General features: G+C 33.9%; 1 protein-coding gene across 2 annotated transcripts; it reads left to right on the top strand.

Moving 5' to 3' along the window:
• The first annotated feature begins 9 nt into the window (after nt 1–9).
• On the top strand, nt 10–21,058 carry LOC128994266 (proline dehydrogenase 1, mitochondrial-like). 2 transcript variants are annotated; one of them, XM_054418692.1, is made up of 2 exons: nt 10–30; nt 18,808–21,058. In XM_054418692.1, the coding sequence occupies exon 2, from the start codon at nt 18,810–18,812 to the stop codon at nt 20,697–20,699; it is 1,890 nt and encodes a 629-aa protein (XP_054274667.1). In that variant the 5' UTR covers nt 10–30; nt 18,808–18,809; the 3' UTR covers nt 20,700–21,058. The 2 variants fall into 2 exon arrangements, with proteins under 2 accessions (XP_054274667.1, XP_054274659.1); XM_054418684.1 differs by lacking the exon at nt 10–30 and adding an exon at nt 15,420–15,577.
• The last annotated feature ends 3,219 nt before the right edge of the window (nt 21,059–24,277 follow it).

The following is a 24,277-nucleotide window of genomic DNA, read 5'->3' as shown; positions in this document are numbered from 1 at the left end:
AACAACTTAAACGCATATTTTTATACTACAGTAGGTACCTATATCTTTTTGATTTATGAATACACTTGTTCTACCTTTTCCCCAACCAAAAAATCAAAATTACAAAAGATTTCTGTATCAAGACTAGTGAAGGTAAATTTGAAATAATGCATTGTATTTCATACAATAAATCGCTTTACATCAATACATTGATAGAAAAAAGTACACAGTAAAATTACAGAAGTAATTAAGTTAGTAAGGGTACTATTAAACTCTTTGCTGTCTAATAGTTCATAATTAATTAAAGAAGGTGAAATTAATCCAAGATTATTAGAATAATTTAGCCTATTCTTACAAACTTGGTCATGATGGAAAATAAATCTACAACAATGTTATACATTTTACACGTTGTTAAGTTAAGTAGGTACGGTAATAAAATTTAATATAGGGTGTATATTTTTCATTCAAAGGACGATTGATTTTGACTATAAAATATAAAACTAACTGAGAGTGGCACCTAAATATTTTACTTGATTTAATTGTCTGCAAAAACAATTTAGGAATTTAAGTTTGTAATCTAACGTTAAGTTAACTTAACTGTAGTTTTAATAAAACATCCAATAATATTTTGCTTTGGTTTTTGTGTCACCATCAGTTAGTCTAAACAATATTCCTCATTAGTTAACATATCAGAAATGTCCACAAACCTAATTAATTTATTGTAATTGAGTTTTACTTTACATAAAGTTAAATAAATGTTCAACGTAGACTGGACCTCCTCGATTACTTAAGGTTAAATTATTATTGTTTACCCTAAGATGACCTATACAATTCCTGCCTCTGGACTACAAGTATTCAAGTAAATTGGACCAGTGGTAATAGGCTATAGGGAGCAGACTAATATTTGTTTTTCTAAGAGTTTTATACAAATACTTACCGGTACCTACTTCAAAATTATAACCAATTTGTTTGTGTAGGTAAAAACAATTTTTACATTCAAAAAGTTAGGCTCCTAAATTATGGCATGTTTACCCTAGAATAACTAGGTTGTCTCTAAGAGACTTAAACTTATCAGGTTAATTAAAAAAAAAAAAAAATCAAAGGCAAGTTATTGTAAGAAATTTATTGACTAAACTTTTATTCAGCTTATTCTCAACATTACGTTTTACGTTGCTTTTAGTGTCCGTAAGTAAATAAAAGACTTACATCTACACACTTATAAATTTACACATTTTTATGATGTAGTTACCCGGCGGGACACACGGAAGGGACTCAGGCTAACGTTGTGGTGACGTCATAGCTTTTAGTAACGGTGTGGTGACGTCATATCTTGTAGTAACAGCGTTCGCCGCTAGAAGCGCTAGTCGACTCTACCTACACTATCTCTACGCTTGTCTTGGCTGCCATGTTTTTTGTTCATTGTTTTTGTTTATGTTTACATTTATGTTTATGTTTACACAACTGGGCTCTTGGTTATAGCTGATTGCTATTGCTTGTCTTGGTGCCTAACTATAACTTTAAACCTAAGTAAGTTACTTGGTTGAAGCGTTTAGAAGAAGATAACTCTTTTTTAAATTAAAAGGTGAGTTCATCTTACGAATAGTACACTAAGCTTAGGGGCTTCTAATCCCAAAGTGATTGATAGATAAAAGGATTGAATACCGTAGTAGTAGTACACCAAGTTAAATACAATTATTGAGTGAGGATGATGAATATTTTGCTAGGGTATTTATCTAGGATCCCACTCAAGTTTTAAACCCTAGTAACTTTGCTAATTTTTTACGCTTAAGTTATCATAGGCCTAAGTTACGCCTTATTATTATTAGTGTGCAGAATGGATTGACATAAGATAATTGTTGTAGCTTTATTATTGTCGAAGATATATCTGCTGTTTCGATAGCCAGGAGTCAGATATTTCAAGCTCAATGATCATAGACACTATTGGCATGAGATTTCGCGAATATCGTTAATCATTCATTAGGCCTACTCAATAGAATAACAACATCATCTGCTATCAATGCGATTGTTTGTCGTGGTTGTGTTTGTCACAGATCCTCTCAGAGGCACAGAGCATAGATTAAATATAGAGTCGCCACTCATATACCTACAGCCATACCAGTAGTGAAGCCGATTTCCGCCATCTTGGTAAGAGAGTTGGGCTCTGAACTTTGAAAACATGGTGTCATTATCACTGTGTTATTCTATGCTACTTTATGAATTAGATGAAGCTACCGCTCCGAGGATACCTATAGAACTAATCCCCTTCGATATTGACCAAGGACTCTGCCCCGCGGGCTTTCAAAGTTCTAGGGTGAGAGTTTTAAAAGTAAATATTGATTTGTGGTTTCCAAGGTAACAATATAATGGTTTAAATGTAAATGCAGGCCGCCATCTTGGTACGAGAAGCCAGCTTCACTCCAGACGGCAAGTGCCGCCTCAATATTTATTCTTATGCTCTGTGGTTAGAGGCTTATTGTGATACGGACAAAATGAGAGCATTCATTAAGTTATAAAATTAAACTGTCATAACACAACCTAACTAACCAAATTTGCTTATAGTTACTGAGCTACTGACGGAGCCCGTCGGGCAAATGGGCTGTTGCCTTAAAAACTAAGGAAAGCATCAGAAGGTGTCGGAAGACTTGTTGGAAGGTGTCGTTTCGGACTAGTAGGTTTCCTGCTTAAAGGGCCACACAATCAGTGAGAGTAAGTGCCAAGCATTATAAATTCCGTCAATTTAAGTGTTTATTTTTTTCTAAGGTTTATTTGTTCTAAGCTGGGTTTATTTACATGTAGGTATATATTTTCTCTTTTTTTTGTTATTGATTATTCGTAATCATATATTTATCACTGTTATCGTTTTTTTTTATCCTTGTTATTAATTTATATAATCTTTATCAATTGTTGTTACTATTTGTTTTTATTGTATAGCTTTTTAATGATATCTTTCAATTAATTGTGTTCTTTGTAATCTACTAATCTTTCTATTGAATCTCTTGTTTGCTTCTAAAACCCAAATGTAAAATAGAGATAGGAATTTTAAATTTACACTTTTTTTTAAATTTCTCTGTAACCATTACGCATACATCAAATGTTAAAATGTTTCAATATATTAAATTATTTCTTTTTTTAAGCTCTTCAAAATGCTTTGAAAAGATATTCTAAAATTTTATGTTTTTAGGGTCAAAAATGGGGAAAAACAATTTTTACTGTATCAATCCCCGTTTCCAAGGTACGATCATGCTGGTTCACGAAATGGTTAGGATAAATGTAGGTTTACACGTTTATACAAAATGTCATCAAAATCGGATCATTTTTGTTTGAGTTATCGAGCTAACGGACACATTTATATGTAAATATATATATATGAATTTGAACGGATGGTGTTTTTGGCCTCTGGGGATCTCAAAACAAAAAGTAAATCGGTCCCGGGACCAGATCTTACCATGAGATCTACGGTAATAGCTTATTCCCTATAGGCCTATGGGAAATTCGCTAAAAGATAGGCCTACTTATTTAAGATTCAAACAAGGGAATGCAGTATTGCTAATTCTACACTTTTGTTGTTAAACCCACGTTTTTTTCCTACGCCAGTGGCATTTTAACGAAAGTCAACGTATGTACAACAAATGCTTTTAGGGAAGAAGGTGGCCTAGAACAAAGCATGTTTAATAAGCTATGCATTACAATAGGTACTAAATTATTAAATGCCTTTTTCAGTGATGCTGATCAAATGATTCACATGCTGCTTTGAATCAATGGAATTTGGAGTTCTGAAGGTATGATCAATTGTCGCATGTTATATTTCAATGATAATTTTGCAGGAATTTGTCATGCATGAGGTACTAATACATAGTTACAATCCCTAACAATGTTTAATCATTTGCTCATTGTGCATGATTGGTATATGAGTTGGAAACATATATTAAAACATTAATTGTGTTAAGCTGAACTTGTCATCAACATATGTCAAAAACGGATTTTTACAGTTTACTTTAATTTATTTTACTTTATTTTTATTAAATTAATTGAATATTTTATTACTTTATATACTTTATTAAATTATTTTTTATTTAATTTATTTACTTTCACAGTTCATTTTAATTTATAAAGGGATTCTGCACATCTGCAGGAAAATATCTTTCCAACAGTATGCCTAGATTTTCCCTGCGATGCACACGAGCTGAGAAAAAAGGTTTTAAAGAAACGTGCTTGCCTATTAATTTATAGATAGATACTCATTATTTGATGACAGCATTGTGATTGCTCATTGGCCTATAAAATTGATAACCACTCACCATCTTATGTATGTATTTGCCGTCTTGTGAGTTAACAGTCTATAGACTCGTATATAGCTAACAGTGTGGTAGAAAAGTCCCAAAAAATTACAAATAAAAAAAAAGATAGAGCTACCAATTTTAGAACAAAGTTACTGGTCATGAAAACCATTTTAAAACTTTATTCAGTGATGCGCTACCTCCTCAGGGGGTCCCGCAAAGAATCAGAAGAAAATCTGAAATGTAAGCAGACTGTTATTTTACATCAAATTAAAGGTCTTTATTAGTAAAATACAATGCAATAAGTTTGAGCTCTAAAGGAACAACTGAATTGAAAATGACAGCTGTTCAAAGCTTCAAAATTGTAATTTCATGATTCAAAATATGTTTAACTGTCCTGGGACATTTCTGACACACTGTTTGCCTCTGCATGAAACACAGTTGTATTTATTTAGTTCTGCATGGTGTGCTATTTGGACTTTTTTTTTGCAGTGCTTGGACTTGTACATGTTTGCTGGCTAGTTAATAATGTGTGACTTGGATATTTTTTAACCTTGATTAAATCTTCAATCTATGACATGTCAGTATGTCTGCATCATCAATAACAAGTCATAATTGTCAATTTTGCGGCAAAATATTCACACTCAAAAGCAGTCGCAAGAGACATGAAAATAACTGCACCCTTAATAAATCTAGGGAACAATGTTTGTTTTCCTGCAGTAATTGTAAATCTACATTTGTGAGAAAAGACAATTTGAAATCACATGAAAAAAAGTGTTTGGAAAATAATAAATCTAGTGGAATACCATGTCTTGTTGAAAATTGTGATTTAAAATTTTACCTCAAAACAGGATTGATTAACCATTTGAAATGCAACCATAAGGAGCTCGAGATAAAGGACCCGATAACAAAAATATTCTCAAACTTTGAGGAATTTTCTCAATGGAAAGAATTGGAAGAAGAATCTACTTATTCTTTTTTTTCAAAACAATTTGGCACTAATCCAAACAAAAGTAATGTCCAATATTACTATTGCCAGCATGATGGCTCAGCAAGAAACCACTCTGAGAGAAAAACAAGCAGGTGTGATTCGAAAGGAAGAATTAAAGTTGGCCACTGTTGTATTGCCAAAATGACTGTAAGGGAATTGGAAGATAGCAAACTGAAGGTAGAATACTTCCCAACTCACAGTCATCGTTGTGGCCCTCAAGATTTTGTGCATCAGCCTCTGTCCGAAACCATAACAACATTTATAAATCAACAAGTATCACAAGAGGTGTCTCCCAGCAAAATATTTGAAAAAATCACCAAAACATACAATCGTAAAGACACTGAACACCTGAAAAACTTGAAGCTCAGTGTCATTACTAAAAAAAGAATAAGAGAGAGGGAAAGAAGGCGACGAATGTCACTTAGGTTAGACAAAGATGATGCCAAGGCCGTTTACTTGTTGGCCCATCAAATGAAAGATGAAGATTCTCTTCTGATTTATAAACCTTATGGAGGAAAAACGATCTTTGGTCCATCAGGTATTGATGATTTGCCTGATGCCAATGAAATATTTATGTTTGCCACGCAAACAAAAAGGCAAGAACAACTTTTAAAAGATCACTGTGGAAAAATATTGATAGTAGATGAAACACATGGCACAAATCAATATAAGTACCAATTACTAACATGTATGGTAATAGATGACAACCGCCGCGGATGGCCAGTTGCACATTGTATCACAAGCAAATCAGATGCTGCTACTTTAAAGTTTTTTTTTAGTTGTTTGAAGTTACGTTTGGGTGATAACTTTCAACTGAACTGTGTAATAACAGATGATGACTCAGCCCTAATAAACGGTATGAATGAAGGGTTTTCAACAGAACTGCGCCATATTTTATGCATTTGGCATGTTTTGAAAAATTTGAAGGAAAATCTAAGATCAAAAGTTGAAAAGAACATGGTTCAAGAAATGATGAATGAATTGCATGTAATTTTGAAAACGAAGGAAACATCTTTATTCCACAATATTTGTCAAGGATTTCTAACTAAATATGGTAATAATGAAAAATGTAAAAAATTTCTTTCTTATTTTCAACTACACTATTTGAGTAGGCCAGAAAAGTGGGCCTTGTGTTTTAGGCAATTTCCCCATGCCGAAGTAAATACCACCGGGCATGTTGAATCATTTCATAATAAATTAAAGAAGATATACCTTAAGAGGAAAGTAAACAAACGCCTCGATGATTTGATCAACATTCTTAATGAGATTGAATGGGAAGACCACTGTTGCAGACAAAGAGAGGCAAATGTAGGATTTTCAGCTCTGCCAAAACATATAATCGAGCGTCATGAGAAAAGTCTCCGCATTCCTGATGACTCCATTCGCAATGTTTTTGAACAAACATGGGAAGTGACATCAGCCAAAAACGTAAATGAGGTTTATGTTATTGTTCAATTTGACTTAGATTGCACATCAGATCTCTGTTTTTCTAAATGCTCAAGTATGCAGTGTCACCAACTTTGTTCCCATATGTATGTGTGCAGCTGCCCCGACCGCCATCCTCTCTGCAAACACATTCACAAGTTACACTCACTGTTAACCAGAGGTTTGCCAAACCCTAGTGAAGAAGACACCAGTTTTTACATAATTAATGACAATCCTGGCTCATCCCAAACCATTGTTTTAAATAATATTAGTTCTGGTGAGAAGAAGACTGAATCTATGATTTCGAGAATGGAACGTAACATGTCTACTATCACAAATTTCATTGAATCAGTAAAACAAAAGAAAGAAGATGGCCATGCTATCTGTTGCTATGCTGATGCAGTTTTGACAGATCTTGTCAGCCATTTGAAAAACAGAGGACAAAACCAAGAGTTTTTATCTTATATTGAGCCCTTAAAGCCATCTCTCAGTTTCCATTCACAAGAGAAATTGAAAACACAACTATCCCAGCTTCCTGCTTTCAAAAGGCCTCAAGGGAAAAGAAAATTGCAAGTCGATCCATGTGAGCAAGCAGAAAGGAAAAAACAAGTTGTCAAAAACCTACTTGCTTGTTTGCCTAATGAGACGACGACAACTGAAGAAATTGATTAATTTGACCATATAATTACAACATAGCTTTCTGTGGAAGATATTCAACTATCAAGTAAGTATCACCTTTGACTATTCAATAGTCAATGGTTTCACATACTCAAAGGGAGCTAACCTAAATCAATGTAGGTGTTTGCATGGGAGTTAACCTTAGTCAGTGTAAGTGTTTGCATGGGAACTAACCTGAGTCATTGTTGGCGTTTGTATATGGTTCTTCATGAATTCATAAGAAGTAGGCTAATTTATGGGGTTCTACATATCTGTTATTCCTCAAATTATATGTGTGTGAATGTTGACTGTATTTTTGTGTTTGATTTTTTTACATGTAAAATGGTTTTAAATATATAGGCTAAGGCTATACACTCAGATCGTAAACAGTCATGATGCCTAATTTGGAAAAATATGATTTTGTAGAATGTCTATTTTGAATATTATTTCTATAACAATAACTTGGGTATTTTTAATTTACAATCTTTTAAAAGTTGTCTGTAACCTTGTAGCGTACAAATACGCTTCGATATATTAAATTAATTGTATTTTACGCAATGATGTTTTGACGATTAAAAATGTAATTAGAATCCCAGTCCATCTTTATGTGATCTTTTTATTTAGGTTATTCAAACCAATTTTGGCATGGGCTGCTTTCAATTTTGTATTTACACAGTTTTAAACTTATTTCCTTTTCTCTTTTATTCTAGGGAATGCAACAGAACTAAGCCAACTCAGCAATGACATGCAAGTGTTTCAATCGCGCCACAGGTATGCCAGCAGTGGTTGTTGCCCTGACTTCTGCTGTGGAGAACACACAGGGGCACCATATTTGTGATAATTTTAATACTGTCTTTCAATTCGGCTATTCCTTCTACAGTATATTAATAATAGGCTAGTTTTATTTCCAGTTGTTTAATCATTGTATAATCAACTTTTCAACGCCTTTACGCTTCTGATTTAGGCTTTTCCAGTTTTCAAATTCTTTTTATGTTAAGTAGGCCTAATTTTATACTTTTTGGGTCTACTGTTTATAAGATGATTATAATTTCATTCTTCTAGCTGTGATTTTTTTTAAACAAAATGATTCCCTATTAGTTTGATTTTTTTCATTTATTATAGGCTTTAAAAATTGTTAACCCTCTTGAGTATTAATTTAAAATTTTGTTGTTGTATGCTTCCCTTGAGCCTTGATCAACCAGAGTCCTTTATATTTTTTTAGGGCTTTATCATAAAGTCTGGAGTGTCAGTTGGTGAACTTAATATTTCTTTAACACTACTTTAAAAACATACTTAAAACTTTTTCATTTACTTTCTGTTATTTTTCATGAATATCCGTAAATTAATTATATTTTGGTAAATAAATTATATTTTGGTAAATAAATTATTTTTTTTATAATCTTCGAATCAGCATTGTTGACTACAAGCTCTTCAATAGCCTTGGCCTTTTTGGTAAAAACTGACCTAAGTCCTTTTCTCTCAGTTTCACTCATATTAATTTTTAAGTTATACAATATTGCACTTAATACCGTATAATCCTGGTTCAGGGTCGCCAAATAATAAAACTTGCCTCTCAAATAAGTGATTTTCTCAATAATATTAAAACCACTTTTAAAGTAACAGAAACTTTTTAAAACTACTTTTAACTAATTTGTTTAAGATATATTAACGCAGGCCAGATACAGTAGAACCTCAATAGTCCGACACTTTGTGGACCTAAGGGATGTCAAACTTACTAAATATCGAACTATAGGGAGTAAATGGAGTTTAATATACAGAAAAGTAAACAAGTCTTTTAGAAATCACCCAAATTTATTAAATACTAAAAAGCTTAACAATTTCACTGTTGATTAGTTAAGCCTAAAGTCAACAATAAATGACAAATTAATGTTCAAGTCAGCTTACATCACAATTGAATTTTACAATAGTAACCATTAAATATCATTTGTCAAAATAGCTAAGCCCGTGTCGATCTACAAGGAGGGTCAAACTATCGAAGGTTTAGTGTACATTGATTATATTTAACTTTTTGCATGATAAAAAAATGTATGTTCTACAAAGTTGATATTAGTCTTTCTAATTGGGACTTGAATTGTTTATTTATTCTTTCTCAATTACAATTGACTGACATTTTTTATGGGTTTATTATTTTAACGTGGTTAAACTCGTTCATTTGCTGATTTAACTGTTCATTGTTATCTAAATCAGATTTTTGGTTAAATTTTTCTTCACAGTCACATAACATTTTTTGAAAGTTTATGTCTTTTGATTGGGTTTCAGCTTTGTGAATAGCATTTTCTTGTAGGTAAGTCATCAGAGTATTTTTGATCAAGTTTATCTCTATGTACTGTACATGAGCTCTCTAAGTCACTGAAATTTAATTATTATTGCCGTAACAATGTCTGATGGATTTATGATAGCGTGAAGAAGTTATCACAACAGCAAATTCATTTGTATTTTATGGGCCAGGTTTTTAACTGTAAAGCAGGGCTCACACGAGTGACACATTTAGCTGGCTGACATTGACTAGCATTCTCCGCCGCCCGGTGACACACTAGTTCACACGAGCGACAAGTCCACCACCTAGATTGCGGGCATGACGAATGAGCATCGATAGACTAAACAAGTGAGTCAAGTGACCGAATTTTTTTTTTTACATTGATGTTTTAGAAAAGTGTTGTTCCAAAATTCCTTATCGTCGAGAGGATTTCAAATTATTTTCAGAAAACTCTCAGTCATTTATCAACTGGTATGTTTTTGTATTGATGGACTTGTAATACAGTTTACCAAAAAGTTGTATGCAATTTAAAACATTGTTAATTTCTATTTAATCAATAATGCTATTTTAAAATTAATAAAGGGTTAATGGAAACCAAACAACACATTATATTGAAACCAAAAGATTATTATTTTAACCATAATGATTATCCTCCTATGCATTTCTCTTCGTAATTTTTTCATGTATTTCAAAAGACAAGTTCCAAATACACGACTGTTTCTTCACTGATTCAATATTAATACCAAAGCCACTCGGAACCATCTCTGGTTAACAATGAAAACAAAGGCATAAGTATGCGAGCTGTGGCACGATGACTGACTGCATGTGTGAGCGTTCTCGTATGGATACATGTACTATGCCGCTAGAGCTATTGACTAGCTAGCCGCGATACTTGACTAGGAAGCGGATGGTTTGCCACTACACAAGCTTGATTGCCGTTGTTGTATGCTCTTATGAACGGCTTCATTTGATCATGTGGTCCGCAAACATGCGGGATGTTACCTAGTCCCGCTTTCCTAGTCAGCTAGATGTGTAACTCGTGTGAACTGTGCTAAAACTGTAAGTGACTTATTTTTGTATACAGCCATTTTGCAAGGATACCTTTCATATGCCAGTTGATACTTGGTCCTTATGTGAGGCTTCAATGTATGGGTCTAATCTTAATCCAGTGAACGATTTAAGGCAGTAAGGAAATTGTATCTTTTGTGAAACTGTACACTTCCACCTCTAGGCCCTGGATTTTGGTGTATATTACCACATAAAAGTATGAGTGGGTTTTAAATTGATTTAATTTAATATAATTAATTTGATTTTGTGAACTAATTGTGTTGTTTCAAGTGATGTGTTAATCAGCAATTTCCAGAACTGTTTATTTGTTATGTACTTTAGTTTACTAAGCTCAATGTTATTTTTTAATTTTACAGTAAATTCTCTTTAATCCGAAGCCCCTTAATCCGAACACCTCATTGCTGCACTCTATACACAGTACAGTAGTTCTTTATTGTATACTGTATTTATTGATATATCCACAGTAATTGTTTCTATTGTAATGTACAGTACTGCTTATTCACTATGTTTCCTACTGTACTAAATAAAGACTGTATTTAACTTTATAGAACATTTTTCACTTTTCCCGTAACAATTACAAACCATTTTGGCCATTTTGTTATGTAAAACTACAATATGTTCTTTAATCTGAACTATTCAATAGTCCAAACTACCCCCAGTCCCAAAATTAGCCCGGATGAAAGAGGTTCTACTGTATTTGTGTATAGATAAAGGAAACGTAGTAGTAAACTTAAATGTTATTCCATCTATTTGTTGTTTTTTTTCCAGAAAGTTTTCTCTTTTGTAACAAACCATGGATATTTTAAGTACGGAAATAAAATGTTAATAATATTGGAATAATGCCCTTGTGTTTCATTTTAAATCCTATTTCAAAATACTACCTATTATTTTTTTATCCTTGATTAAAATAACCTTTTCAGAAGACGAGTTTTCTTATTAAAACCAAAAAAATATATGAGTAATAAAATAATAACCTTGGTTGTTACGTAAAAGTTTGGTTAATGTTCCTTGAAACAATCTTCAAACGATGAGATCTTTTAATTTACTGAGGGCTGCAAACTTCCTGTGGTTACATTGAGTTCCTCACTGTCCTCAATTAATTTAATCAAAACATATATGTTATTTAAACAGTTTTATCTTTAAAATTTTAAGAGCATAGCTGTTTAACAAATTGTTGTTTACTGTCACAGCAGTAATTTGATTATTTATGTATTGTTTGTGAAATTGTGTTTACTGTAGTGATGTGCGATACGTATCGTATCGGAATATCGCGATACGCAAGGGACGATTCGATATTTCGATACGATATTTGAAAAACGATACGAATCGTATCGCCTAAAACGATATTTGTCTTTATATCGGCACATAGAGCGATACGATTCATGTCAAAACAAAACGATATTTTTAAGCTTTTTTTGCGCAGGCCGAGCAAACTGCAAAATCTGTACTCTGTGGATGTGTAGTTTGAAATCATTAGCTCAGTGTTTGAAAGTGGTTTGAAATAGGAGTTTTTGACGTCTGTATTTTTGGTTTTTACTTGTTAATGTACCAGTCCCATCCCAGTCCAGTCCATTTCCACTAACGTGCTATCTGCTATCTAGCAGTAGGAGTAGCACTAGTAGTGCAGAGTGTGGGAACTATCTGTGGCAATTACATTAATGTATCTGCAATCCTAAAATGCTATCGGAAGGATAGGGAAACAGGTCCAAGACGTAGGGAGTTGTGAAGGAAGTAGTTAAGGCGAGCAGTGTGGAGTGTGGAAATGGATTGATGTATCTGCAATACTAAGACTGTTTTTAGTTTTTAGAGTAAACTAATGATTTTCCCCGAGCAAAGCTTGGTCCCCAGGTACTTATATAAATTTGCCGTTTCTAGGTTAGGTAGGGGAGGGGGGAAACGATACGATACGTATCGTTTTTCGATATTTTTGACGATACGATTCGCGTATCGCGATACAGACACCCGATTCGATACGGCGATACGATATTTTTTTCCGATACGTATCGTATCGCGATACGCGTCCGTATCGCCCATCACTAGTTTACTGTATAAAATAAATAACTAAGTAAAGAAATATGCAGCACAAATATTATGGAATACCCTGGGTTTACGACCTATGTATATTATACCTCACAGTCGGCTTAGTCAAACTCTTCACTCATATCCTTCGCTAGAGATCAAATTGTTTAAGAGATTACCGACAATTTGTGTACTTCACCAGAGCCTTCTTAGTAGGCCCCTACGATAAAAGAAGTATGCACTTTCTTGTTAAAGGGAACATCCTTTATTATTATTTTTCCGATATATCAATATTTTATTTTTTGATCTAATGAATCAATATGAACGAATTAAAATATCAGCTGCCAACTACGATAAATAAATGTTGTTCAGTGTAAATAAAAACCAATAATAAATTAATTTATAATGAAACTGTTCTTAACTAACCTAACCTAACTACCCAAACTTGCTGTAACATTTAAAATTCCGTTTGATATCCCCCACATGTGTTTTCTGTTATCAAACTGAATTTCAAAATGGTACAGCCAGTTTGGTTAGTAATTAGTTTAGAACAGTTTGATTTCTTAATCAATATACTTAAGAGTTATATTATTTGCCTAAACAAGATCAGTTCTTCATTTGTTATTAAAATGTGTTTGAAGATATCGGAACAAAAACAATATGGACCGTAAAGGAAAACAAATATATTGATATACTGTATTTAAAAAATCGATAATAATGAATGTTCCCTTTAACAGGAAAGTACCAAGAAGTATTTGACAAAGAAGTATATTAGCCTCTCATTTTTTTCTCTAAAATCAGAGTCACTTCATGTGTCAGTTACGATGTTATTTATAACCCAATCCACTCTCCGTTTTTGGTAAAAAAATTAAGGAAAATTAAAGTAAGTATTATTTTACTTGAACACTGAAGGCTACGCTTTTAAAGTAAATGTATATTGACAGTTAATAGCAGCGACATCTTTTCCTCTGTAAATTACGTTGACTGTTACCGCATCCTGCTGAAATTTACTACAAGTACACAGTCTCAACATTAGTATAGGTAGGTGCAAAATCAAAATTGATAGCCCCTTCCGCAGGCGTAAGTAAGACAAAGGATGCTTTTGCGATCATGGTCCGTGAGACTACATAAAGATTCTTGAGAAAATTAAACTGCTTGAAGGAAGGTTTAATTTGGAACTCTTAATCATTTATCTAGGTACCTTTTGATAAAAAACTCATATTAAGTTACTTCAGTGTGGGCAATAGCAACGTCATATAAGTTAATTGTCACTAAATCAGTCACCTTGGAAGTTTGTATAACCTATAGTAGGCTATAGTCGATGGTATAACTTGGCCTATAAGATTGGATATATATCGAATTAATAGCCAAAAAATATCCCTATCCAGTATTATAAGCCTAACCTAATCTCGTCTCAACCAAAAAAAGATGAGGTACAGTAATTACATAATGGTTGCTGACAAAAGTAAATTATAATTAATTCTTTTTAATGTTTGAGTATCTTTCAGTGCCCTATGCCAATAACTTAATATGTTTTATTTAAAATAATGGAATCAAACTATGGATAAACAAGAGACTACTGTGTAAAGATTGCCTTTCTTGGCCTACGCCATAAAGCTATTTGGCTTTTTAGTTTATAAGTAACTTATTCAAGAGACAGTCATCTAAAGGTAGGAGATGATTAACTTATCTATAGAATAATTAACATTAAATTTATTAATATTATTTTAAGACACTGCCAATTAAGGCTAAGTAGAGGCAAGTATCGTTGATTCCTCAGAGTTGTATTGAAATGGAAATGTTATTTTAAAATGGAATTCTTCCTGGATTAATTACATGAATACAACACCATTACATTATTTTATATCTAATTCGTAAAAAATGTATTGCAATTGCAAAGTAATCTAAACAATAATAAGCGGGGACGTAACCTAACTTAGTTAGTTAAACAAAATTATGATTTGACAGACGGAGACGATGACAACAGAACAATGACTAACAGCGCTACTAGCGGCGGCTTGACGTCACACCATTAGCTACTAGAGATATGACGTCACCACATCTTAGCCTGAGTCCCTTCCGTGTGCCCCACCGTGTAGTTACCTAACCCAACCCTTTGACATAACCTAAACTTAGCCACGATTTATAAGGAACCCTAGCAATATAAAATAGGGTTAAGTTAGACCTGTTCTGTAAGGTAAATGTCTAACGTGTCTATTAAGTTTACCTAAGTAAAACCTAGACTGGCTTAGAATTAACCTCGTTTAATCATATTTAGAAACTGTTGCCTTGAGTTATAAATATTCTAGATTAATAGATTATGCTCTTTCAGCTAGGCCTACCTCTGATGATCAAGTAGACCGATATCGATGCCCTAAACTTGACTAACTTAATACTAGACTCGATAATTAATAAACAATTGGTGAACATACAGTTGTAGATTACTTATAAATTGAAGGCATTAATAATATACTATTTAAAACATTTGGTTTTGATTGTGTTAAAAATATTCCAACTCTAATGAAACAGGATAAAATAGTACCATATTGTTCAGAATACTGTTTGTTTTGTTTGTGTTTCGCGGTACTGTTTACAACCCTAACCTCAAACTTGTTGGTCTTTGGTACACTGTTGAACGGATTCTGATTGGTCGATATTTCGTTCCCTACCAGTCTGTCTCTAGTCTTTCTCTAACGTTGTTAACCCTAATAGAATAAACCAAAAAGCTGATAGCAATTTAATTTAACCCGGTTCGGTTTTCATTTGTGTTCATCAATTTGTCTCATTTAGTAATTGCCATATAAGTTAATTTTATCATAAATAGTTGTTAAACGCAATGAAGTTTTAGTTGTAGCCTTCTGACTGAGCCGTCATAAACTGCAGGTAAGCTTTCAAAGAAAATAATGATAGCTAGAAGATAGGTATCGATTACAGAAAGTAACCCTTTAGGGTGACAGTTATACGATTTCAAGTTCAAAGGTGCGGTAACTGCTAATAAATAACTAGGTGTCTGAAAAGCAACACATTGGTCTAAACTCCTTAAAAATACTGTAATAGCCACAGTTATGTTGTATGAAATATTGTTATAATTTATTGATCATTACAGTTTTAATGTCTAGATCAACTTAGGCTTGTACAGGTAACTTAAATTAAGTAGGTATCGGCAGCCTAGGATTATTCATAATCAGTTAAAACCCAAATTATAAGGCCTAAATACCAAATTTTCCAAACATTGCTCAATATTTTGGCACACCTTTTATACATAAGCCTATTAGCGTATTAGCTTATTATCGTAAAACCCAATAATTGGATGAAACTATTGACATAAATATTGATTAAGCTAGGTAACTTATTCTTAATCAATCTTAGCGATATTTTCCGAGTTTCAGTTCTATGATAAGTCATACCGGTACACAAGTTTCACATTTTTCTTGTGATTTACAATTAAGATATATCATTGCTAACTTAAGTTAGGTAACTTAATCTTGTGATTCTTAAGTATCAGTTTTGGGTGAGGTACTTACTTACTACGATGATAAAGTCAGATACCTAAGTAAGTTATTATTTTTATGTACTAAGTTAGAGGTAGGCCTATATGCTATTCAGATTATTGTCAAAATTAATAATAATTAGGTCCTAAGTTTTTTTAGTTACCGTACCGTAGTTAATTAGCTGGCTATACTGGGCATCCATCTAACACCCTTAAGGGAGGCTGGGGAACTGAAGGGTCAGGTAAATTTTTATAATGACCCAGTTAGTAAAAAGGGGGTCCAGGGGTACACCCCCGGAAAATGTTTAAAACTTAAGTACCTACCGTAACTTACAAAATAGTTGGTTTTATGAATTTTCGTATTAACTTAATTTGCTCCAGGTAGGCCTACCTATTGTAAATTTATTGATTGTTTTCATATTTTTTTAATTTGTAAGAATTTGGATGGTGTAGGGTCTTACAGGGGAGGGTCGGGGGGCCCACTTGCCCATATTTTTAGAGGTCCATGCTATCTATTATCAACTAAGCTTACTCAAAACGTAAACCATTTGGAATAGTTGGAAAAAAAACGTAAGTTAAGAAGCAATGTGTTGGCATGGCACTCTTTAAGAGATAACAAGGTTAGGTACCACAGTAAAGTGGCCAAGCCATTACGGTAGGCCTACAACGTAAAATTTGATTTAATTATTGTTGTAGATGAAAATGTAAACCCCATTTTATTTAAATTAATCTTTTAGAGGTGGTAAGTTTAAAACAACAGATATAAGTTTCCTACACTCTAATTAATTGAAACTATTATTAACCAATTATATATTCCAAATGTTCTTCAATTAAACTAATTCATCCATCACGATATTCCGATATTCCCTCAATTTTCACACACAAAAAATGTTCATTCTAATCCAGAAAAATTCACTTAGAGTTGAAAATGTTTATAGTATTATTTAGTTTTGTAACCTGCCTAGACTATGCCTACCTGTACTCCAGATATATTTGTTAGGAAATTGTTTTTTAAAATTAAATTGAAAGAACATTGTAAACTTAAATGAATCAATATGATTTTATCTATACCGAAGCTGAGGTCCCAGTAGTTCGAAGTCGAGAGTTAACTACGGTATATGATAATTCATATGATCAATGTAGTTCTTGGGGGGGGGGGGGTAATGCATTAATTAAATTAGTTTATATGACTGCATTCTCAGGCAAACTATAAAAATAAAAATGCAATTCTGAAGGAATTATGTTACAAACTTCCATATAATTTAGGTCTAGATGGAAATGCTTTGATTTTATCTGACTTTCTCTCATCTACAGTGACTTAAATGCCCAAGCTACACAAAGGCAAATGTTTTACCCAAGGGTCATAAGAAAGTATTAGGCAGTTCATGTCATTAAAAATGGACATACAAAGCATTGTTGGTTTACAATATGGTTTAATTAGTTTTCTACACGTTACAGACTACCCGTGTTATTAAATACAACATTTAAATTTCTTATCTTCCAACATTTAGAGTTGTTTTAGCAAATGTCCTAGCCAGCTATAGTACTATGGTAAGACCTGGACCCGGGACCGATTTACTTTTTCGTTTGAGGTGCCCAGAGGCTAAAACACCATCCGTTCAAATTCATAAATATATATGTCCGTTAACACGGTAAATCAAGCAAAAATGGTCCAATTTTGATGAGTTTTGGTAAATGTGTATACCTACATTTATTCGGTCGAGTCATTTTATCCATGCTATGCATTCTAATGGCAGGTGATGCTATTTAATGATCTTAAGATTCTTGTCATTCACCTATTGGGTCTGATGATGATTGGAGTGTCCAATCGAAATCGATCACCACTTCCCATCTGTTTTGTATATTTACCGTCTTGTGAGTAGCAGTATAAGCGTAAATATAAGTGTTATAAGACGTTTCTTTTATTTACCTTCCGTAATTGTTATTTCAGTTATTGAATTTGGTTACTTTGCAAACCACCTTCTCATTCATGGCTAATATCAATAACATTACAAATATCCATGCTATGCATTCTAATGGCAGGTGATGCTATTTAATGATCTTAACCCATTATAATGTACAATGGGTAATTTTCAAACATAAATACCCCCGCTGCATCAATCCTGCAGACTAGGCGAATTTCCATTTGCCTGCTTGGATTTACACAATAATATATATCTCCTTTAAAATATGCTTATTCTCTATGGGAAATTCCCTAAAAGGAAGATGAAATAATCACTGACAAAACCAAAATTTTATCTGTCTCTTAATTAGTCTTAGATTGGATACTAATTTATGTCTCTGATACGTTTAAAGTCGAAGAACTGATTATTTTTCTATTTGCTGGGCCCAAAAAATATCCTTGACCTTTTCAAAGGTTCTAGATCTTGGTTTTATTGTCTATTCAGTAACCATCGGTTTACAAATTTACCCAAAAGCAGGTCCATAGATTGTTGTAACACATAAAGTTGAGATGTAGCCTTATTAAACTATAAGAACAATTATTTAAAAACATATTTAATAATTTTTAAGAGTAATGATTAAATAAAGTGGATTTTGACTAATAAATAATAATTATTTTGTAGTAGTTTGTGCAAAGACTAATTATTCTTGTCTTTTTCAGGGATGGCACTAAGGGCAGTTTCAACGAATTTCAAAACCGGGAGCGGAGTGATGAAAAACTACAGTGGCATAAGAAACATTCTCTACCTTACAAATCTTAGACTACCATCAACTTCTGTGCTAATGCGATCACAAAGTCAAAGTCCTGTGATGTCACAGGCGTCTCCAGAGGCTGTCAAGAAAAGTGGTGTCAGCAAATGGGATCCTTTGGACACCAAGTTTGAAGATCACATAGCTGCATGCAAGAGTAAAACTACTTGGGAAGTATTACGAGGACTCATTGTGTTTCAGATGTGCTCCATAAACTATCTAGTAAACAACAATGCTAAGCTGATGAAATTGGCAAAGTCTGTCTTAGGAAACGCTATTTTTGCAAATATTATGAGAGCCACATTCTATGGACAATTCGTCGCTGGGGAGGATGAAGCGAAAATCGATCCTGTGTTAAAGCGAATGCAATCATTCGGTGTAAAAGCTATTCTTGACTACTCTGTTGAAGAAGATATATCAACTGAAGAAGCAAAGAAACGTGAAATGGCCGCGCTGCAACCTGAAGAGAAACCGAAGGAACAATTACCAGAAACAGGTGATATGGGCAAGGACATTCCACAGTACCACCCGTCAGCCAAGTATGCTGACAGGCGATACAAAGTTTCCAGTGCCAGAACATACTTTTACTTGGATGAACCAAGCTGCGAACGTAATCTAGAAATTTTCCAAAAGAGCCTGCAAGCTGTTGCAGACTCTACTGGCGGAACTGGAATCACTGCAGTCAAACTAACAGCTTTGGGAAAACCTCAGTTTTTACTTCAATTGTCAGAAGTCATCATGAGATCTCGTAATTTTGTCAACGAAGTAATGGGAGGCCACGGCACTATACTGAACCGTCACATAACTCTAGAACAATTGGAAGAAAAGCTGAAACAAGCAGGAATCAAAGACACTGCTAAGTTCCTGGAAAAAGTAGTCAAAGACAGAGAAGGTGTTATTCATTTGTTTCCTTGGACAGGAATCGTAGATGAAAATTTTGAGTTGAATGAAACCTTTCGAGTTCCTAGTTTACAAGAGGGGCGCATGGTTCGATTGATCTCCCAGCTGTCTCAGCATGAAGAAGCGATGTTTAGGAACACAATTAGAAGAGTGAACACGCTGATTAAAACTGCACAGGATATGAACATCCGCATACTAATTGATGCAGAGCAAACATACTTTCAACCAGCTATTTCTAGAATCACAATGGAAATGATGAATAAATACAATAAAGAAAAGGCGATAGTGTTCAACACTTACCAATGCTATTTGAACGAAGCGTTTAATGAGGTTTCGTCAGATTTAGCTCAAGCGAAAAGACAAAAATTCTACTTTGGTGCAAAACTTGTCCGGGGGGCTTACATCGATCAAGAGCGTGAACGTGCAGTGGAGTTGGGTTATCCAGATCCCATTTGTCCGACCTATGAAGCCACGTCTGAAATGTACCACAAAACCTTGACAGAATGTTTGAAGCAAATCAAGGTTCTTAAAGATACTGGACAACCCAACAAGATTGCTATCATGGTGGCATCACACAATGAGGATACTGTGAGATTCGCTATTGAACAAATGAAACAAATCGGCATCAATCCTGAAGACAAAGTGATCTGTTTCGGGCAGTTGTACGGGATGTGTGACTATATAACGTTCCCTCTCGGTCAAGCGGGATATTCCGCTTTCAAATACATTCCTTACGGACCTGTAAATGAGGTGTTACCGTACCTTTCTCGGCGAGCAACAGAAAACAGGAGCATGTTTACAAAACTACAAAAGGAGAAACGACTATTGCGAAAAGAACTATGGCGACGAATCACAAATGGACAGACATTCTATACACCACAGGGTAATTATGTTCCAGTTTAAAAGAATTTGTAAACAACTAGACGTTTTACCTACTTAACAGAACGCTTAAAAGAGTTCTAGCTTTAGGACCTACGCTTATAGTTATATTTTATCGACAAACAATTTTCATATTAACTTTATGAATTAATATTTACCTAAAGTAAAATAGTTAGGCTACTTAACTGTATGGATCTCCATGGTTGTGCCTCTCTTGAACTACTTAAAAACCAAGCAATAGAAAGTATATTGCACTTGTTTGAAATGAAACTTTAGTCAAATTTTGATCTCCTGTTTGAAAGATAGGTGATACAAAATGTGTGATATTTGTTGGATATAGTATTATTTATTTTTAAGCAATAAATTGTTTGCTTTGTTTTAAACACTTTAATTTATTATCCTAAATCTTATTTTGGTAAAAAGACAGCTCTTGGTTATTTTAATAAAAGAATGAGTAACTTATCTGTTAAAACTCTATTTTACTGTATAGAACTCATACGCAGTTTCATGGCCAAAATATAGTTTTAACAGGCTTGTTTATTGCTGATATTCCTCAAAAGCGTATTTCTGTAGATTTCAACTATCAAACCATGTATTTTTTAAACTTCTCTTAATAATCATAAGTTAGCTCAAGGTTTTCTGTCTTAAATTTCGCAACATTCCAGAAAAACAGCCTCTAGATTTCATGGCACTAGCAAGTTTATGACATATTAATGCAATATTCTTTTTGATAATATTCATTGGTAAACGAAATACATGAAAATAGCTCAGCAATTTCCAATCCATCAAAACATATGATTTTGTTTGTCCTTATCACTTTTCCTTAGCACAAACAAAACTTTACCTTTCCCAAACAAACTTTTGCCTTCACCAAACAAACAAAGATCTTGTTTGGATTAACAAAAGCGCTTAATGTGTATATTCCACTAGCTGACATTTAAATAAATTGTTGAACTATGCTACGACACCTATAAAGAAAATTTACTAAATTGTGGAAAGATATTTTATTATTTAAGTTTTATGTGATTATTTGCTAAAATCGTTCCCTGCTCATGAAATCAGGGCTCGATAGTAGTTTTCCGTGCTCGCTCACAAACCACTATCCTGCCCCAAAATGGTTTACTGTTGGGAATTTAGTGAATTACTATTCATTATTTGCATTCAAGAAGACAGAAAAGGGAATTCTCACTAATAATGAAAGACTGAGTGAACAAGTAAAACAAACTAAAATGTTCCAAAAATTAACTTGACTCAACATCTTCCACACTGCTGAGAGCTTTACATCTAATACCCCTAGGGGGGCTTTACCCCTGCTGCAGCAAACCGACTAAGCAAATTTGAATTTGTCTGATTGAATTTTTACTAAAATATTTTGTTAATCATGTCGGATGTACTTCTGTTTAAATAGCGTTAGGATTTAAGCGGCGTAGGGAGGACCAGGCAAGAACAGAGGAGTCTACCCGCTCTGGCCGGAGAGCTGGCAACAAGAGACACGGGGAAGCTGGACCAGACGACTTATTCAGTAAATCCAACCTTATATTAATCAGAGTTACGGCGAGGTGAATTATTAAGCACCTCTATTTTTGGTCATACATTTTCAGGATTGGTAAAGCCGTGTCACACGATTGCATTTACTGCCCGGGTACTCTTCACAACGTAACACACTTTTTCTGCTGTCCGTGTTTGGAAAGGAGCCTGGAAGCTCAATAGCATGTAGGACTGTTGATGGTGGACACGGTCATCTCGATTATGAAAATTAGACCTGTGTCGCTGTTCGTTCAGGGTATTCTTCATGCCAAGAAGCTCATCCTTGACCTAATGCCCTCTAGGTCATAAAAGAATTGAATGCCAGAAACATCGTGAGCCCTGAGGGCTTAGGTCAAGTGTCAATCTTGAATTAATGTTACAAACAATCCCAGGTCTGTGTCAAACAGAGTAAAGGTAGTTCTTTAGTGAGTAGTCTGATTAGTCTGATCAATTCAAGAGTCCTCCCCAGGGGCGGCTCCAGGAATATCTTTTTGGGTAGGCCTGACAACGATCAAAAAGGAGTTTGACCGGGGACAAAAGGTTTGAGGGGTTTTGTGGATCATAAAGGGGAGAATTTTAAAATTTAATTTAAATGCAAAATAATTAGGTTTAAGTTAATACTTTCTCTTTATTTGCATATACTTAGGAGGCCTAATAAAATTTCTTTATTTATTTATAACTTTGAAATATATAACTTACCAAAATTTTGGGTAAGCCTGGGCCTACCCTCTGGAGCCGCCCCTGCTCCTCCCTCAAGCAAAAATTAAAAAGTTAAATGGTTATAAAAGAATGTAGGCCTATACAACAGTGCATGATGTGACCATCTCGCCGAAGATCGTACAAAAAACGAACACAGTAATCTTGGACTTGATGCAATTTTGTTGTCAAAAACACGGTCAGTGATTACGTTTGGGGTTATTGAACAGAAATTACAAATCTTCATATGATGCAATCTTACCCGAAGGAAACCAGGTACCGCTTCATGTCTCCCAGAAGGCGCAAGAGGTGCCAAAGGTGTGGCTCGGCTCCATTGTGGGAACTGAGACGTCAATGGAGGAAGTCTTGCACTTCCAGTCGGGGAAGGCTCCAAGTCGGCCATTGCATCCTCGACTGACAAACAATCAAACATTACTCCCTCAGAAACTAAACACTAACTATAGGTTAATGACATTCTCAACTGCTGGTTTAGTGTCTAGAAACAAAAATTCTAGATCAACAGTTTAGTATCCAGCTAGAATGGATATACTAATGTTATCAAAATTTGAACTTAAAACAGCCAACTGAATAACTATGCAAGTGAAAATCATCTTGTACTTTGACACACATCTACAATAATTATTGTGATTTATAATTAGGTTTAAATAGAGTAAACATAATATCTTTGACTAATGGTTCAATATCCAATACTGTACATGATAATATGTTATAACCTCAGCCAATCTTAACAAACATTTAAGCATGGTATCATTTTTGGCCATAATATGTTTTAGTTTTAAACCTTTCAAAACATAGTAAAATAATTTAGTATTTATCAGGCGGCCCTGACCGATGATCCACCCACCCGCAGGTGCCCATGAAAAGAGCTATACATTTGTTCCTCTTTCAAGCAACTTTGGCATTACAACACAACTATATTCCGTTGGTAGCCAGTGATTTTAATTCAAGCCTCCATGTCAGTCGTCCCCAAAACAATTCTGTATTAAAACACCAACTCTTCTCTCTTATTTTTAACATAGTATTTATGTCATCAATGAAAACACATTACAAATAGAATAAAGTCTTGCCTAGCTGATCATTTTTAACTTAGGCCTACTGTAATTTATCTGTGAAAGGCCATACAAAATTTAAAACAGTACGGAAAGGGTAAATTTTAAACATTCAGAAAATTTTAAAATGTTGTTCTTATGTTCATATCTATTGCAAATTGAAATCATCAGGCACACTTTTTTATGATTGATATTTCAATATACCTTGTACACAACCACAGCTAGAAGTATTGTATGAACAAGTGTTAGATTAATAATGTAGTGGGATACTAACTTTCAACTACAACTGCTCATAAATTAACTATAAAA

This window comes from Macrosteles quadrilineatus, unplaced genomic scaffold (assembly GCF_028750875.1).
Source record: "Macrosteles quadrilineatus isolate MER2022 unplaced genomic scaffold, UCM_ALF_1.0 Scaffold_1__1_contigs__length_201487025, whole genome shotgun sequence".
Lineage (NCBI taxonomy): Eukaryota > Metazoa > Arthropoda > Insecta > Hemiptera > Cicadellidae > Macrosteles > Macrosteles quadrilineatus.
This window is presented reverse-complemented; position numbering and strand designations above follow the sequence as displayed.

What these genes read in the sequence shown, in the direction of transcription:
- LOC128994266 (XM_054418692.1), top strand. Translation starts at nt 18,810, where the DNA reads ATGGCACTAAGGGCAGTTTCAACGAATTTCAAAACCGGGAGCGGAGTG.